General features: G+C 35.6%; 1 protein-coding gene across 2 annotated transcripts in view; it reads left to right on the top strand.

The window, feature by feature from the left end:
• Nucleotides 1-11,243, top strand: part of LOC123684823 (B-cell lymphoma/leukemia 11A) — a 42,549-nt gene extending 31,306 nt beyond the window's left edge. For both annotated transcript variants that reach the window (XM_045624297.1, XM_045624296.1), the window contains exon 3: nucleotides 8,197-11,243. In XM_045624297.1, the coding sequence (XP_045480253.1) occupies nucleotides 8,197-10,124 (1,928 nt within the window). In that variant the 3' untranslated portion in view covers nucleotides 10,125-11,243. The remainder of the gene's footprint in view (nucleotides 1-8,196) is intronic.
• Nucleotides 11,244-18,097: the final 6,854 nt, after the last annotated feature.

The raw sequence follows: 18,097 nt of genomic DNA, 5'->3' as shown, positions 1-18,097 counted from the left end.
CGTGTGGACAAGATATAGGAAAGGGTTATTTGAATAATTAGAGGGAGATGAGCTTCTTAAGGGCACGGGTTAGGGTTGTTTGAAATCGTTGGCACGAGAACGAAGCGAGCCGGTGTGGAAGATAGGAGGTATCCGTTTTTTTTTTACCAGAGGTAGAAAACGCTGAATTTTTCTTACGAATAATGCAGAATCGATCGAATTGAATTTCATCAGTTATTTTTTAATTGTACCATCTAGGTTTATGCTAAATCTCATGGGGATGAGATTCAGTTCCATATTTTTATCTCCGATTGACAGCAAATATTATTTTTGCAGACTTATATCAATCAACAAAGTATTACTTATCCTGCCTAGGCAGCAAAATAATTATTTTCAATGGGAATAATTTTTGCAAACATTATTTTTTGCCATCTCCCTTATTTCTGGAGGAGTAAGTACTTCTAATGTCGTTATCTCTGTCCATAATATGAATATATTCATAGTTTTTCCAAAAAACTGTCAGATATTTCATAAGTTGTCAAACATATACATATCCATAGCAACCAACCATTCCAATTATTACGATTTCTATCAAATTTGGTTTAAATTTATGACTTCAGGAAAAATAAAATGATTGTGGGAATTGTTATAATTGTAATAATTGGCAAATATAGTAATAATCACATATATCATTATAATCAATCGGAGAAAAGAGTATATTTTCAACTAGGCAGCAAAGTAAATTGACTGCCTTTGCTGAATTCCAAGCCCCGCTATGAACTAACAGCCCTAGCAGTCAATCTACTACTTTGCTGCCTAGTAAAACAAATAACTATTTTTCAGTATCCTCATGAGTTCATTACAGTTCTAAAAACAGTGCTGTAATGAACTCATTATAGCATCGTTTTCAGTTATATTTTTCGTTTTGTGGTTGTCTATACTGACTTCCAATCCTATCAAATTTCAACAAACGTCAATAATTGTTAATATAATATAATTTGTATATAATGAAATGATTTGCAGCATTCTGGTGGTGTTGAATCTATTTCGTCAGACATAATTCACGAATTTAATGCGTAATTGTAAATTATCTCAAAATTCGAAACGTGCGATTCATATTCAGTAATCTGTCAATTTTCGTAACAGTCACACCAACTGCCAATGTACAATACAAAAGTCACTAGGATATATGATCTGGATTTTTCATTGAATTTCTTCAATATTTCACAAAACTTGACTGAAATAGAGAAAATATCGTCTAATACTCGTTGCAGAAGGCAATTCCAACACTCTTGCGTTCGAAAACTCGATCCTTCGTCGCTCGTTTTCGAATTTCGCATTCGTGTTGGAATAGAAGCCTATTCTGCAACTTGTTTTAGAATATACTATTATCAAAATAGAAAATATTGTCCTTTCTGGAATTATTGATATCCCGGTCGGCAGGGGACACTCAAAATAAAGTTTGTGATGGCTCATTCAGTAATATTTTGATTTGCAGAATTCAAAGGTATTCGAAATGTCCATTTTAGAAAATATATAATTTGAAAAATACTTCCTTTCTCGAACGATTCGACGTTAAAAATTAAAAACTACATAGAAACGCATCGATCATCAGAATATTTATTTCGCAGATGTCCGCACCACTTGCTTCCAATTTTGTAGTTTGAGGTTTGTCCCCGATATTAAAGTTAACGCAAGGACTTCAATCTAGGGTTGGCCCCGCTGTTGACGATAGGCAGTAAATCATGGTCACGTTGTTAATTCACGTTTTTCACCGCAATAAATTTAATATTGACGCTTTTACAAGCCACCGCCCTTCAAGTTCTAGTTACAAGCTTGTGAATTAATTCGAGAATAGCTTAGCAGGGAGGTTTCAATGTGTATCTTTCGACTTATGTACGATTGTGGTTTTTTTATGTGTGAGGGGGTGTTTCAAAGTTGAGAAGTTTGCAACTCTTGTTGACACTATGAAGTTTTCGGATTATACTTTCCGGGGGAAATATTTGTTGTTTTAGTTGGACTTTTTGGCAGAGAATCGGTTTATGTATGTTAAAACTTATATTATTTGGAAAAAATTAATTCAACGATTAAAAAATTAATCCTCTATACAATTTACCTAAAATCTGTCATTCAAACACAAAAGTTGAGTAGAGCTATCTTCCTCGAGTACTTTGTCAACATTATTTGAAGATAAGTGATTTCAAGAAGAAGAGAAAGTTTTCATTACCTATCAATAAAATTCTTGTTGAGCAAAGTAGAAAGTGCAATACCTTTTTTTCAAATTTCTACTGACTGGAAATCGAATGGAGAAAAAGAAATGAAATTCGTTCGCTAATTCACAAATTCAAAATTCGTACAATATGATGATATTCAACAGAATATTATTACTAAACTCGAAAATAATAAATGTGTAATATTTTCTACTTGAGTTGATGAGAATTTCCTTTGGTAAAACAAATGGGCCATGTGTCCTTCATCTTCTACATAATTTTCATCGATCCCTCTTCAAAAATCGTATTTGCGACTAGAGCTGTGAGAATCTGAAACCTCGAGAGGAATCTGACCCTTCTGTCATTCATAAATATTTCAATGGGCCACATTAAGATGTTAAGATCCCAAATTTCAAGGCGCGAGGGAATAAATCTTATTTCTAAAAGACCATCTGTCAAAAGCCTCAATAGATTATTTCCTTAATACCCAGATAAGGCCAGAATGACCGCGATATTCAAATTTTTAAGCCTGCTTTCTTTGTGCGGTGTCCAAAGCCATATCAGGCATTCAATGGGGCTACTTTATCTAGCACCCTTTTTTCTACAGTGCGGTTTGAATAAGGAGTCTTTCGTACGAAAACGGATACGGGAGGTGGAAGATTGAATTTGGAAAAAAATTAAATTAGTCAAGAGAAGGAATTTCAGCTTTTGTTTCCTTGGAAAAATGTATGTTGTATTTTATCTTCACTAATTAAATTCCAAGCTCACTTCATTACCATTCCATTAAAAATCAATTTACATGCTGTTTATTTTCAGTTGAAATCTCAAATTTAAGTAAACGGTAATCTAACACCTGCTACTGTTGAATGCCGAAATAAAAATATAACTTTTCACTTCATTTCGAATGCACGATGATCTTTGCTTGTAATTCTTTCCCATTCTACGATCTACAGTAAATAAGATGTCTGTCAAACAAACGTTATTCTATATTTTGAACTAGACAATTGTCTGGTTTCTGGAATTTTCAGAATTTATGGAAAATATCGTATTTCCCGTGTAGACTTCTTGTTTTGAACTTTTTGTTTCTTTTATTTTAATTTAATGCTAGTTGATTTTCGAATGACGCATTTGTTCAATGTTTACCTCTGATTCATTTGCGGGATTTGTAGGTACTATATTTGTTGATAACAAATAATAACTTATTCTGAATTTGAAGGCTTATGTAGATTAGTGTAACGATTAAAATAACTATTGTCCTATGTTACGTAATTGCTCAATCTTTCAATCTGAATACAAATGCATTAGAAAATATTTTTCGAATAATTCAGAATCTTGAGAAGTTGATCTCAAACTCAATTAGGAAAATATTCGAAATATTGCAAATGTAGTGAAAATTGTTGTTCGACATCATGTTAGCATAATTTCACATTGGTATAGAGTCAATTTATCGGGATTGAATAATTTTTTAATCTAATTCCTTAATTTTGGGTCTTCGAATGCCAGAGATGTGATTCTTAAGCTAAGAAAGTGTCGGAGGTAGAAAAATATTTATTTTCTAACGATACCAAAAGTATATAATTCGAAATAATAATTTTAATTATTTATGTATATTTTACACTGAAAAAATTTTCATTATATCAAAAAATGGCAGTCCTCTACTTGATTTCATTAATACAATGTACTTTCTCATCTATAAAATGAATTTTTATTTCATAACGAATATAATTCGAAATAATTATTTTAATTATATTGTTTCTGTAAATTTTACACTAAAAGAATTTTTATTTTATCAAAGAATGGCAGTCCTGAACTTGATTTCATTGATACAATGTACTTCTTCATCTATAAAATGAATTTTTAATACCCCTATTCATTGATATTGCGAATTCTAATTCTGAAATTGATGTTGTCTTCGTTGTTTCAAAGAAATATTCATTAGATAGAAAAACTTTTTTTCATTTGAAGTTTTAAGTCGAATATTTACTGCTTCGGATCATTTCAATTATACAATAATACATTGTTAATACAAAAAACAACCGATCGAACAATGAACCGAACATTGTAATAATGGAACATTTCATTGGTTTAATGGAAGTTGTTCCTTGATACAATAAAAAATCATCAATACGATGAGCGACGTATTATTGTATTAATGTTTTTGTTCATGGGCTGAATAATGATAAATGAATTCATGAAAACAAAGAACATTTCAATTGAATTTATGTAGACTTGGTTCAGTGTACAGGAAATAGAAAACCAACATCGAATAATGAAATCAACTCAACATCTTTTAAGTTTTTTTTACGATAACTAAAACAGTTATTCCTGTGATATTTGGTACAAAAATCACTTGCTACACTGTTTTCATTACCCTACATCAGAATATTCAATCTTCGAACTCTTAAATCTAGATATACAAAGATCAAATGAAAAAAAAATGTTTTCTCGAAAATTCGTAAATGGAAAAAGGTGAAATTTAAAACATATATAGACTCTATGATACTTAATATGACACTTCTTACCGCAAACTCATAGCCTTTGTAGTTCCAAAGTTACGAATTTTCAAACATTCCATTACTCGATCAATTTGTAAGTCATCTCCCGTACACCGCCTGGCCTGACCGTTTGCCGCTCCTTGCGACGGTGGTTCCTACGATTTTACAAGACGTTTCAGCACCCACCCCCACAAACCCTGCCGTGATAAATAATAGCCAGTTCGTGGACTCCTTTGTGAGTGCCTTGCGACCACATCTTTAACGTATGCAAATGGGAGAGGTGGAAGGAGAAAGAAGCGGAGCGTTTCTTGAATTTCCCCGGGAGTTATTGTTCTCCTCCCGGACCGGGGAGAAATTTTCGGCCTCGATCCCCAAAGGTCAGCACGGACTATCCTTCAAACCGGATATGTAAGTCTGCTCGCGCGCTGAATAGGCAAATCTAGTCGGCTGTCACTGTCAAATGTCGCGTAGTCAGGGTTGCCAAATTAAGAAGGTGTCATCTCAAAGAAAGCTGTTTCCTACTCGGCTGGTCCAGATGTCAACGAATATTGAACGTTGGGGGTTGAAGGGTTTATGAAATTGGCAGACAAAGAGTTGTTGCGTTTCTATTGGATGGGAGTGAAGAGCTTGACTGTTTATTATTTGGGGTTATTATGCGAGGGAAAGAATTTATTTTGTTTGGCAGATATCAAAGGGACTGCTAGGTGTGAACAGAAATTTTTTGATATTACTGTTGATAACCATTCAGTTTTGCAATGTTAATTTGACAAGTATGTCATAAAAATCACTTTTCAGAACTTTATCAAACCAAAAGTTCGTAACCATTATTATAGTTCAAATTTGGCGGTTGAGAATAATTATCTTATTCAATATCATCGTAGCAATACTCATTTGTTATTTTATTGAGTTTTATTTGATTCCTTTTAGTCTTTGAATTTCTTGGAGTCGGCTTTCCATCTAATTTTTGTTAGAACTAGTTTATACTTTTTCCTATTAGAATTAGAAATTCTTCTCGATGACATAATTGATTTTGGGAATTTAATGTATTATAATACTAGTTACGAATTTCATTCCGAATTGAAAATTCTCCTTTAAACGAAAATTTAATGTTTTTTTAGGGAATATCATTAAAACATTATATTCCACTTCAACATTTCATTAAAAAAAAAAATTTAACTCTGAAGAGAAAAAAAATTAATCTGGAAACTGCTTTATTTGGCAACTGCAAGTTACGTAGATAAAAAAGGCACATCAAATCTGTACGTTGATTAAGTCACAAAGATAGCTATAATTTTATCAGGTTAAGGAAGTAATCGACGACCAAGGAATAGAAAAAAGACTTTATATCTGTCATATCATATTATGTATTTGATTGTTGTACAAGCTATCCTAGACTATAGAGCGTTGTTGTCAATTTGTGCAGCCGTAACGAAGCGACTTTACCATTTTTGAAAACTGAATTGAAACTGTTTCTGTGAATGCAACCCACAAAATTATTAAGTTCCTTATTACAAACGTAATTTTGAACAAAACATAATATTATTTTCTGTTGAAATCTCAATTTTACATCGGACATACATCTTTTGAATATACTAGAATTTCAAATCAAAATACAATTTTAAAATTTTTTCGAATGCAGAATGCGTGAACCAATTGTTCAGTTCTATGATCGACTGTCAAAGTCCCATTACCTCTTCTGACGTCTTCTGTCTGACACAATATTGGTTTCTGGAATAGTCAGAACTTTTCTTTCATGGATTGCAATGTCTTGGTACTATTTTTGCTATTATTGAGTTCTAAATGATGTAATTCAACCCATAACTCCTTTACATTTGAAATATTTTCGTTTACGTTATGGAGATGCAAACCATAGAAACTACTCTTCCCATTTTCAATCAGTAATTCCAACGTTGTTAGATCGACAATTTTCACAGAAATTCCTGGTAATCCCGACGTTGCCAGATCGTCGAAATTTCCTGAGACCCCACGAAAAACCCCCATAATTCAAATTCGCACCGAAATCTGCAAAAACTACGCATTCCCTCCTTGCCTTAACCGCAGGAAGCCCCGTCTGGGGGGTCAAGACGGCATTTATCGCCTGCCGCACGACCCCAACACGTGATTTATAACTCGCCCCATAAAAAGCGATATCCTGTCGGAAAAACTTCGGAAGCTAGTCTGGCTTCTGGACCGGCGGCGATCTGCATGCTGAGGCCACATATTGGCCGGCCATTACGGCCGCCCCCGTAGCGGCCAAATAATAATGCACACCGAAATCGCGATGAAAAATCGCCTGGACATTTATGGTGCAGATTCTGGCAGCAGACGAGGGTGTTGTCTACGTGATCGGAATCTGTGATCTCTACGCCGGCTGGTTCTTCTTCTTCTTTGGGATGATGGCCGGCCACTGGCGTAGCCAGGGTCCTGAACAGGGACATTATGCTAATTTTATGCCTGCTTTATGTTGCTAAGTTGCGGAATTCGCCTACAGACGTGTTCGCTCGAAGATGGCAGGGATGGTTTTAGATCGCTGTTTTTCTTCGTCTGTCAGATGAGGGGAAATTTTAGGTGCCATATTGAACCGAAGGGTGGGACTTGCAGGGAATTCGTTAGGTATAATGGTTTGGTCGATTAGAAGAATGCTAAAATAAGGATCAATTAAGTTACTGCAGACATCGGTTCACTTGCTCTTCGCTTCTGTATAATTCTTTCATCAATCCATGTTTCAATTTGACTCTCTCTGTTTATTCAGTATGGTTCGAAAATATCTCTAACTTCAAGGGATATCTGCAAATCCGCAACTCGTAGAAATAGAAATTACTCCACAATTGAACTCTGAAGATTTCAGAAGAATCCCCACTAATGACTTCATTATTTCATATTATCCTCATATTTTACTACCAATCGAAGTATCTTACTAGAAGAAAATTGCCTTAGATATACATCAATTTCCATGATTATCGATCTCATTTTTTCAATGGAAAGTTTCTCCTGTACTCTCATATCAATATTTATATCTCGCAAGAAACATTCTCAATCCTTCAACAACAATGTGGTAATTATCCAAATTACAAATCAATTCAATTCATCCCACTCGAATCTAAGACAGCAAAGAAATACCAAACTTCCTCATCGATTCGAGAAGCACCGAAAAAATCAATTAGCCAACGATCGAAAACAAAGACCCAGCCATCTCCACCGCCTCCTACGCCAATGGTGCGTCCGATCCTGATCCCACAATGGACCGGAAACACGGCCAACTGAACATCTTTCGAGGTCGAACTCAAGACGGCGGAAGTTATATCATAATTGATGTCAATTGGACCATTCCGAAATACCCTGCATCTTTCTCTGATCGATTTTCACGTTCATTGTTCTATGCTCTTCAATTTGACCCGGGCGATTCGTTATGTTCTTTTCACCTCAGATCACTGTTCTTCATTTTATAGTTCAAGTAATATATAATATAGCATAGTCGAATGAAATAATCATGGTGTCTTTTTTTGTTACAGAACCCAGCAATTATGTATGTTGCACATGTAAGGCGCGTCTGCACTCAGCATGGAGGCTGGTTCAGCACGTTCAAAATTCCCACGGTATCAAGATTTACGTGGACAACTACTCCTCCAGCAAAAACAACCACAGTACCAGCAGCGCAAGCAGCAGTTCCTCGGGGTACTCCACTGGCAGCGGTGCCCCCACGTTACCCAACTTGAGGCATCACGTGTTCCCCCCACCAGACCTTCACAATCCTTTCAGTTTGCTGAACAGGATACCAACTTTAAATCACAATCCAGTTCCTCCAGCTCCGCTCTTTCCAAGACCAGACCACCAGTTCAGGATCGATCAGTTGGTAAACGAGCAGTTCAGGCACCACAGCCTGAGTTTGGCGGCAGCGGCGGCGGCTGTAGCAGCTGGCGGGGTACCTCCACCCCACCCCAGTTTTCCCAACAGTTCCGACCCAAGTTCTGCAGTTCCATGTCTTCCCAACAGAGACAGAAACCTAGCGAGTCAACCTATCAAAATGGAACCACAGCAGGATTTTTACTCGCAGCGGTTGAGGCAACTAGCTGGTGCAACCAGCCCCGGGGCGGCTCAGGCGAGCTCACCGCTACCCCGCAAGCTCTCACCGCCTTTTACAAGTCCCTCGCCTTCGCAAATACCGCCCTCAGCAGCGCCAAGCAACAATTTGAGCGTCAGCAGCAGCAGCACAAACGGTAACAACAACAACAGCACCAGTTCTGGTGGAAGTAGACCTCCAAGTGCTTCGCCGCAAGCTGAAGAAGACAACGTCCAACCCCTGGTTCCTACTCCTAGACTATCCACACCCCCAACGACCAACCAAAATGTTCCTGCAGAATCGCCGAAGGTTAAGAACGAAGTTGAGCAATGTTACACTTGCGAATATTGCCCAGAGAAGTTCTCGTTCCAAGACAGTCTGGATGAGCACAAAAAGATACACAACGACGGCGTTTTCAAATGCAAAATGTGCGAATACACCTGCTTCAAGAGATCCAAGCTCAAATCTCACATGAAAATACATCGAACTCCTGACGACAAAGAAAGCAACGCCGGTTCTGTAGAGACTGGTGATGATTCTGAGGAAGAAGATGAAGATATGGAGGAAGAGGAGGATGAAGACGAGGAAATGGACCAAGAGGAGGAAGCTGAAGATCTTAGCCTCCCGAGTCAGGGTCACCAAAAAAACTCCCTCCAATCCGCCAACTTGGTGGGGGAATTGATGGATAAATTTGGGTTGAGCAATATAGCCCAGTACAGCGAAGCTTACAGACAAGCTGTAGAAGAATCCAACACCAAAATCCTAGTGAATAAAGACAGAGATAATAACAACAGCACAGTACTAAACAATCACATGAAATTGTCAGCGGATTTCGCCAAAGGGATGCTGCCTGTACCACCACCACAACATCTACCCTTATTCCCACCTTTCAACGACTCCTTCGACTCCAGAAGGATGAAGATGGAGTTTGAAAGGGGAGATTGGTGGCTACCCAACCTACCTAGGGGTGAATCCAAAGGCTTGCCTGGACCTAGCACCCTTATCCCAAACCAGTTGATCAAGAAGGAGAACAGGAGGAACGACACCTGCGAATTCTGCGGTAAAGTGTTCAAAAACTGCTCGAACCTGACAGTGCACCGAAGGTCACACACCGGTGAGAAACCCTACAAGTGCGAGTTGTGTTCCTACGCGTGCGCGCAGAGTTCTAAACTTACGCGACACATGAAGACGCATGGCAGGATCGGTAAAGACGTTTACAGATGCCGGTTCTGCGAAATGCCCTTTTCAGTTCCTTCCACCCTGGAGAAGCACATGAGGAAATGTGTGATGAACCAGGGAAAGAGCCATCTGTTGGGCAGCATGTCTATGTGCGGCGACGAAGATTCCTCCACAAGTCTGAACTCGAAGGAGGTGACATGACTCTTTCCCTGGGGCGGTCTAAGGCTGCCTCCCCACCCACCGAGTCTAACGTACTAACTAGTCCCAGAATTATAGAAAATTATTGTTGTAAACAGTCTGTTGATTCGAATGTACTTAAAATCTTCCTATTTTTTATTTATTATTGGAGAATGGGTCCCTTTTCTCCATTTGTAGCAGAGAGAAGCGACTCTTTTGAATTGTTGTCAGAATGTGAGAAAGACAAGAAGAGCATGTAGCATTTTCCTAAACGGCGAATACCGTCAATGTATTCGTTTTTTGTGAGGTCCGTCAAGTTCTGAAGAAGATGCTACGAGCAAGTGAAAATCTCAGGTGGTTTTTCATTCCAGTGACTTGAGGGCTTGAGCTGGACTTGGAAATAGATGATATTTTTCGAATACCCTTTTCTCTTGTTCTGCGTAACTGATACCAAAGCAATGTTTATTATTTTGTATTACTATTGAAAATGGTTTATTGAGTTTATACATACTTAACTAGAATATAGATTGGATTAATGTATATTTGTAATTAGTCGTTAGGTTATGATTTCGAGACTGAAAGGGCTTAAGGTGAATCAATACCGATACTTACCTCCATTTTTAGGCCCACCTTGTACATTCCCCGATCATATCATTATGGCCAGTAGCCTGACTGTATATATACCAGTATTTATTGAACCAACAGTTCTTCACTTTAATGTACAAAAACTGTTTTACTTAAACTACTAAGCACCATGAGTGAAATAACGAATTTTACGTTTTCGACCGAATTATCGATTTCTGATATGTAAGATTTGATTTTCCGTTTGGTATTTCACTTATGATGTTTCTTGGTTGTAATGAATGTATAGTATTATTATTTATTTGATAGTTTCAAGTTTCTCGAAGTTACTTATCTCGGTGTTAGAAAGGAAGAACACCCTGTGTATCATCGAATATGTTGAAAACTTCCGAAAAATGGTAAATGTGCATGTATACTGAAATTGTTGCGCATTTTGGGCGTTCACAAAACTAAATGTGTTCTCATAACCTTTTTTTATTCATTGTAGGCGATCATATGATTTCTCATAGTTTTTATCATTGTTACTTTGTTTTATCGTTGAAATAAATTATATAAAAATTACATTGTCTTGTGAGTAAAAAAATTGAGAACTTTCCCAAACAAATTCGCCTCCTAAACTTGTACAAAAGTGACATTAAATCGATTTTTATGGCAATATTAGACTAAAAAGTGGACCAGGGTCTGTTTCTGTAGTTCCGCAAATTTTTATTAATGTAACATTGTAATTATGAATGTTGATATGATGTTATTTTGAATAGTTTTATTTTTAACGATATGGCTGTAGCACTAGTGTTCATTCGAGCTACTCGGTAGTTCATTTGGACGCTCCGTTCCTATCCAGAATTCTTATTTCAGTGTGTATTAAATCTATTATTACTGAAAATATTTCTTTTATTTTTTAAATTCCAACTTGCCATTTTTTTTTTAATCTCCGTTAAATAATTTCACATAGAATCATTCAATTCAAAATATGAATATTCTAAAATGCATTCAAAACAATGTCTATAAGCGAGATGAAATAATTTTTTTTGTTCTATTCAGCAAAAACAGAATTATTTTGACAAAGTAGTCGTATAGATATTTTGTACAAACAATAATTGATCTAAAAATTAACTAACAAAATGGATAAATAAGATAGTAATAATAGTTTCATGCTATTTCATACGTCTCATAGTAGTCATAATATGCGCAAAAAAGAATCAATTCAATTCAATTTTATTCATCACAAGTTGTACAAAAAAAATGAAAAAATAACAATGAAAGAAAATGAGATACGCAGCCTAAGCAGGCTTATAGGTATACATATTCTGCAGTAACTGCGATTAGAGAGAATAAACCCCAATTTTCGGCTAGAATGAAAGATTCCCACGCAAGATAAAAAACGAAGCAAAAGCAAGGAGGATAAAAATATTTTATTTAAGTCGAAAGGATTCTCTCAAAATATTGAAACTAAATATAATGACTTAATAATTTTTGAGAAAGTTTCTCCGCATCTTACTTTTTAAATTAAATCCTAACCTCGTGTCGACCGGAAGTAAATAATAAAATTTCGGATCGCGATTTAAGAAATGATGTTATTATAGAATATAGATCCATAATATGTAAAGGTTTATATATAATAAGAATCGAATTGACAGAAAAAAAGTAGGAACCTATAGCTAGACCTCATTTTCTTGAAAGTCTCCATAAAATCGATTATTTCTCGGAAAAAAGTAGATACCAGAAAAAGCATTAAAAGGCAAAGGTCGAACTAGAATAAATTGAGATGAAGAAGAAACGAATTTATTTCAAAGAATCGAATACAAAAAAATAACATAACAAACCATAAATTGTTGTGTTGGATAAAATTTGCGGAAATCAAGTTATTTTATTTTTAATCAATTCAAGGAGAAACCAAAACATAAACAACAAAATATTAATTTCAGATAAATAAAGTTATATGAAAATAGAAACGACAAATCCAATAATTGAAAAACCTTCGTAAATTATAGCGTGTATTTTTTCACGCCAGCAATTTCATTTCTCCCTTTTTACCTTGAGAATAAAAACGCGAGAAAGTTTGGGAACTACTGGAACCCATCAGCGTAAGCTTCAAACACCACTATTCGTTATTTTTCCTTCCAATATACAAACCCTCTTGTTCAACTTTGAGAATTCTGCAACTGGCAATCACAACCCCTCAGCGAAGGGTTCCAACAATAACCATCGGGGATCTCACCTAATTCTACAAGTTTGTGGCGCCCTCTAGGCAAAACAAGGTGAACTACGTCTTTGCGTTCTACTCCCCACTAGATGGCGCTGAAACGGGTAAGGGATATCCCAGGTTGTTTGGGTTGCATAATTTATTGCCGACTGACGATTAAGGGTGGGATTGAATAATTGATTCATTGCTTTACCTGACGTACCTCCTCTTGCTCCTGGTTTCCTGATGTTGGAAGACTTCGAATGGACAAGTAGACGTCATAAGAAATTTGTTTGATGGGGATTTGGGAAATGTCGATCACGATCTATCTATTCTTCAGTTTTGTCGAATCGTGTAGTGCAAATTATGTCGGAAAATTTAATAATATTATAAGTCTAATCACTTAATTCATTCATTTTTATTTTATTCATTTCTTTGATTTCAGTATACCTACTGAGATCGATGAAAAGGAAAGAGAGATAAAACGAGACCGATTTATATCAATTAAAATTAAATGATTAGATAGAAAATATTCTTTCGATATCTTATGATGTATTCGTCTAATTCCATTGAAATTTTGTGTATAAAATGAAAGTTATTAGGTGTTTTCAATGCTAAATTATGAAGCATCCACAAGAAAAACAAACTTTTTCTGAACTGAACTCTTCAAACAATAAAACAGGTCATTAGGAAAAAAGAGCCTGATTCATTTCTGAATTTTCGGTAATTTGCAAGGAGGATCTAGAAATCCCTAGACGAAGTATTAATTTTTCAAAGAAAATCTAAATTTTTGTAATAAAATTATTGTTTATAAGCAGAATGTTTTTCCCCTCATGATTTGGTGCCGATATGTGACATCATGAAAAAGGTTAAAATCAGTCAGCGCCGTTTTGCGCCTTGGAGACCACATGTAACTAACACGTCACTTCACAAGTCCCGCAAAATTACATCACCAGTGCCAAAAGAAAATATTTCGCGTTGGTACCAAACTTCAAAGGATGCGTTTTAAAATTTCAGTTCAGTCTTGATCGAAATATTTAAAGGTTAAGAGACGCTACATCTGCAATTGTTTGAAAAATACTGCTTTTTTTATTGGAAAAATTTCAATGGAAGCAAAGCAATATGGCAGTGTTATTCAGACTTCTGCTCCATTTTCAACTATGGTCAAAAGGAATTTTTCTACGGAAGAAGTATTGAAAAGTTATAGTGGGGTTGGAGTACCTACATGTATCACTCTTCTGACTCTGACTAAGCTGACAAATAAAGTCGAATTTTCAGGGAAAATGTGTTTTGATAGATAAGGTTCGTGTGTGTTACACCTACATACAGTTATGTGAACTCGATGTTCAATGTGGAAATGTTCCGAATATCATGAATAGGGATTCACGGCTTGACTTTATATTCAAGCTACTTGCCTTGTCAAGCTCAAGCCAAGTAGCTTGAATATGAAGCCGAGCCGTGAATCCCTAATCATGAATGTATCATACCAAAAATTAAGAAACTTTTTGTTTTCCAGAGGATCGTACAACTAAATTTCAACAGTCTTCGTCATACAGCGAAGCTAAGCTTTTCAATCATTTTCCTGTTAGGCTGAAGGTTTTGAAACACACAAGTTTCAGAAAACATGAAATCACTCCTAGCTGAGAGATGATTTTATAGCAGAAATTAGTTCAGTTATTGTCTAATTTAGTTTGTTGTTAGACCAACAGTTTTTTCTTCTTTATTTATATTTACTTATTGATGTATCCTATACAAATTCAATTTGTCAATGGTCACACGGTCACAGTTTGCAAAACTAAAGCACTCTCGAATGGTAGATCCTGAATAGTGAAACTGGAAGGAAAATTTGAGCTGTTGGAACCTCTTCTTGAAGTGAAGAGTCGAAACCGTGTGTATCGCTGAAGAATAACTGAGAATAACTGCTACAGCCCATACTATTGATGAAAACCAAAGTTTGTTGATTCCTCGTCGATCTTGGGGAATAAGGCATCCGGCTTTTCATTGAAAAATCATATTCAGTGATGAGTTCCATTTTCATCTCGGAGGTTACCTTAATAAGCAGAATTGTCGCAATTGGGGCTTGAAAAATCCAAGAATGATTGTTGAAAAGTCTATCCATCGTTAACGTATCACAGTTTGGTGCGATTCTTGGGCTGGTGGTGTAATTGGACCTTATATTTATGCAAAAATAATGCTGCTGCAACTGTTAGGGTGAATGGATTGCGCTACCAAGTTATGATTGATGATGTTTTGACAGCCAGAATAGAAAGATATTGATGTGGCCAACGTTTATTATCAACGACCTTCATACATTTTTCTTCAGGGCTAAGTTAGAGGTAGGATTTATTTAAATGTTGGATAGTTTTATTTGGAATGTTTCCATCATCGATTTGGTTAGTTGTTACCTTACAACTAACCGTACAGATGATTTAAACCGCCCAAATAACTATCCAACATATATTCCATCACACCATCATCATTATCACGACAACTATTAGTCAATTCCAATGCTACACATTCGATTCAGGACGTCAAAGAAGGAATTCGTTATCGAAATGTGCGAATTGGTCATGGAAAATTTCATGAAAAAGATAAGGTCCTGCAATAGTAGCCCTGGCGTACTTTGCTCTTTACCACGAAATAAACATCCATTGTTTACACTTAAAAAATGCTTAAAATATACTCTTTTTTTTTAAGTCAAAATGAAACCTCCTATTGGAAAATCCTTTATAATCTACTCACATTTGTAACCTCACCTTTAAAGGTAAACCGTTACTCAAACAAAACAAATAATAAATATTAATCTGAGAATAGAAGTTTTCTTCATTGTATCCTGGAATGTGCACAAATAACTATCATATACACTGTGTCCGTAAAGTATGGAACAAATTCATTTTTAGCTAAACAGACTATTTCCTGAAACACGTCGATTTTTGATTTTAATTAACCGTATTTTATAATAATAATCTAATGTAGAGGGTGAATTACTTTCGAGTAATGACTTCACCGTCATTTTTTTTAAATGGAACACCCCATCTTGTCTCAATCTTCCGATTACTCCAGCTGAGCTGATTCCAAAAATGTATCACATATTGATTCCAATTTGTACTGTTACAGGGTGGACAAAAATACAATAGTTTTGTGTGTGCTCATAAAATAACGCGTAACATTCTTTATTAGTTAAATTAACAATATTATCGAAAATACTAATTGTCTAGAGGCAATTGGTTTGAATGTAACAACCTGTAGTTTGTTACATTTTTAGATTAATAAAAATGAGCTGTTTCCAAACATGTTTGGTAGATACCTATGGTTTGGCAGACAGAATATGAGAGAAATTATTTCTTATCAATTTAAAAAAAAACATAGTCGTCTAGTTTTTTTGTGAAATGTCATTACTTGTTTATTGCCGCTGGACAATAAGTATTTTTGATAATATTGTCAATTTAACTAATGGAGAATGTTACGTGTTACTTTATGAACACACACAAAACTATTGTATTTTTGTCCATCCTGTACCAATTGGAATCAATATGTGATACATTTTTGGAATCAGCTCAGCTAGAGTAATCGGAAAATTGAAACAAAATGAGGGTGTTCCATTAAAAAAAAAATGTCGGTGACGTCATTACTCGAAAGTAATTCACCCTGTATATTAGATTATGATTTTAAAATACGGTAAATTAAAATAAAAAATCGACGTGTTTCAGGATTATTCCTTAAAATGGTCTGTTCAGCTAAAATGAATTTGTTGCATACTTTACGGACACAGTGTAGGTCCAAAAATGATACGTAGTCTCAAATAATTGAATATTACTTATAGGGAAAATACAATGTTATTTTCGTTCTATTGTGAAATTGAATATTTTGGTTTAGTAACATTCCACCTTTAAAGGTAAGCAGGACGGTTTTCATCTCGTAATATAACATTCTGAAACCTTTTTCATCCGGAAGCACATTCGTTACAATCCTCCCTTGGTCCAGCCCAAGAAATCCATCATGTCTCTACTTCCGGTCCGTCGGGTACACAGTAAATAAGATGGCATGTCATGCCCAGCTCAACAACACGAATTCCACGCTTTCTCAGCCTCACTCATACTTACATCCGATATTAAGATTAATTGCTCGAATTTTCGGTCCTCCCCTGCGCTGAGATTAATTTAGCGGTCTCTATTCCTGCTGCAGCGCGCTCTCTAGTGGCTGTTGGACTGTTTAGCCTTTGTTGGGAAAATGTTTTTTCTTCGTGGTTATCGGGACAGGGAAATGGGAAAATCGTAATGATCGATCTGGGGATATACAGGCAGTTTGCGATTGGTGGAAGTTTTGGGAGTGTTTGCAAATTCTATGTTCTAAAAAATCTTCAATTTCCTTTCATGTATATATTTTTGGATATTTCGTGACTTGAATTCCCTTTTCTGAAATCGTTCAAGAATACCTACTTTCACGGAGCAAATTCAAACCACAAAATGCGCTAATCCCGTATTCTGATCTGTCGCTATACAAAAAACTTTTCGGACTGTTTTTGCTTTGGAAAACTTATTTTTCCTGCCTAGCGGTCAAAATATATCTCTTCTGGTTGTAGGTTTTTATATAGTTTGGATAATATTCATATTGGGTTTTTATATACCTACTTTGAATAATAGATAGATTCACACTAAAAACCAACTCATACAAGAACATACATTTATTGAATATATGTTCTTGTATGAGTTGGTTTTAAGTGTGAATATATTTTGCTTATTGCTTGACTTCATATCGAACTACTTGATATTACTTGCTTGATACGCACGAGTCGCACGGCATATACAGTTCGCGTCAAAATTATGGAACAAATTCATTTTCTCAGAAGAAAAATATTTGGCAACAAAATCCTGAAACTGGTCAATTTTTTTTTTATTTTTACCAAATTTTTAAGCATTTTTGAAGGATTTTTGTTGTACCCTGTGCCATCCCCATCAATCTCCTAAATTTTTTGAATAGGGAAAGTTATTTATTTCAAAGAGGTTCTCAGTATGTGCGCACTTTGACGTGGCTCATTTACATACCAAATTGCTCATACTGAAAACCTCTTTGAACTAAATAATTTGAAAAAAAAATTTTTTTCTTTAGAATTTCTGCATGCCTGTAAAGAAGATACAAAGACCTTGCCAAAAAAGTACCACATTACCCACTCCCTATTCACAAAATTTAGAGGGTTGATGGGGATGGCACAGGGTGCAACAAAAATCCTTCA

Source organism: Harmonia axyridis, chromosome 7, assembly GCF_914767665.1.
Source record: "Harmonia axyridis chromosome 7, icHarAxyr1.1, whole genome shotgun sequence".
Taxonomy (NCBI): domain Eukaryota; kingdom Metazoa; phylum Arthropoda; class Insecta; order Coleoptera; family Coccinellidae; genus Harmonia; species Harmonia axyridis.
Note: the sequence above shows the minus strand (reverse complement) of the source record. Positions and strands in the feature narration are given on the sequence as shown.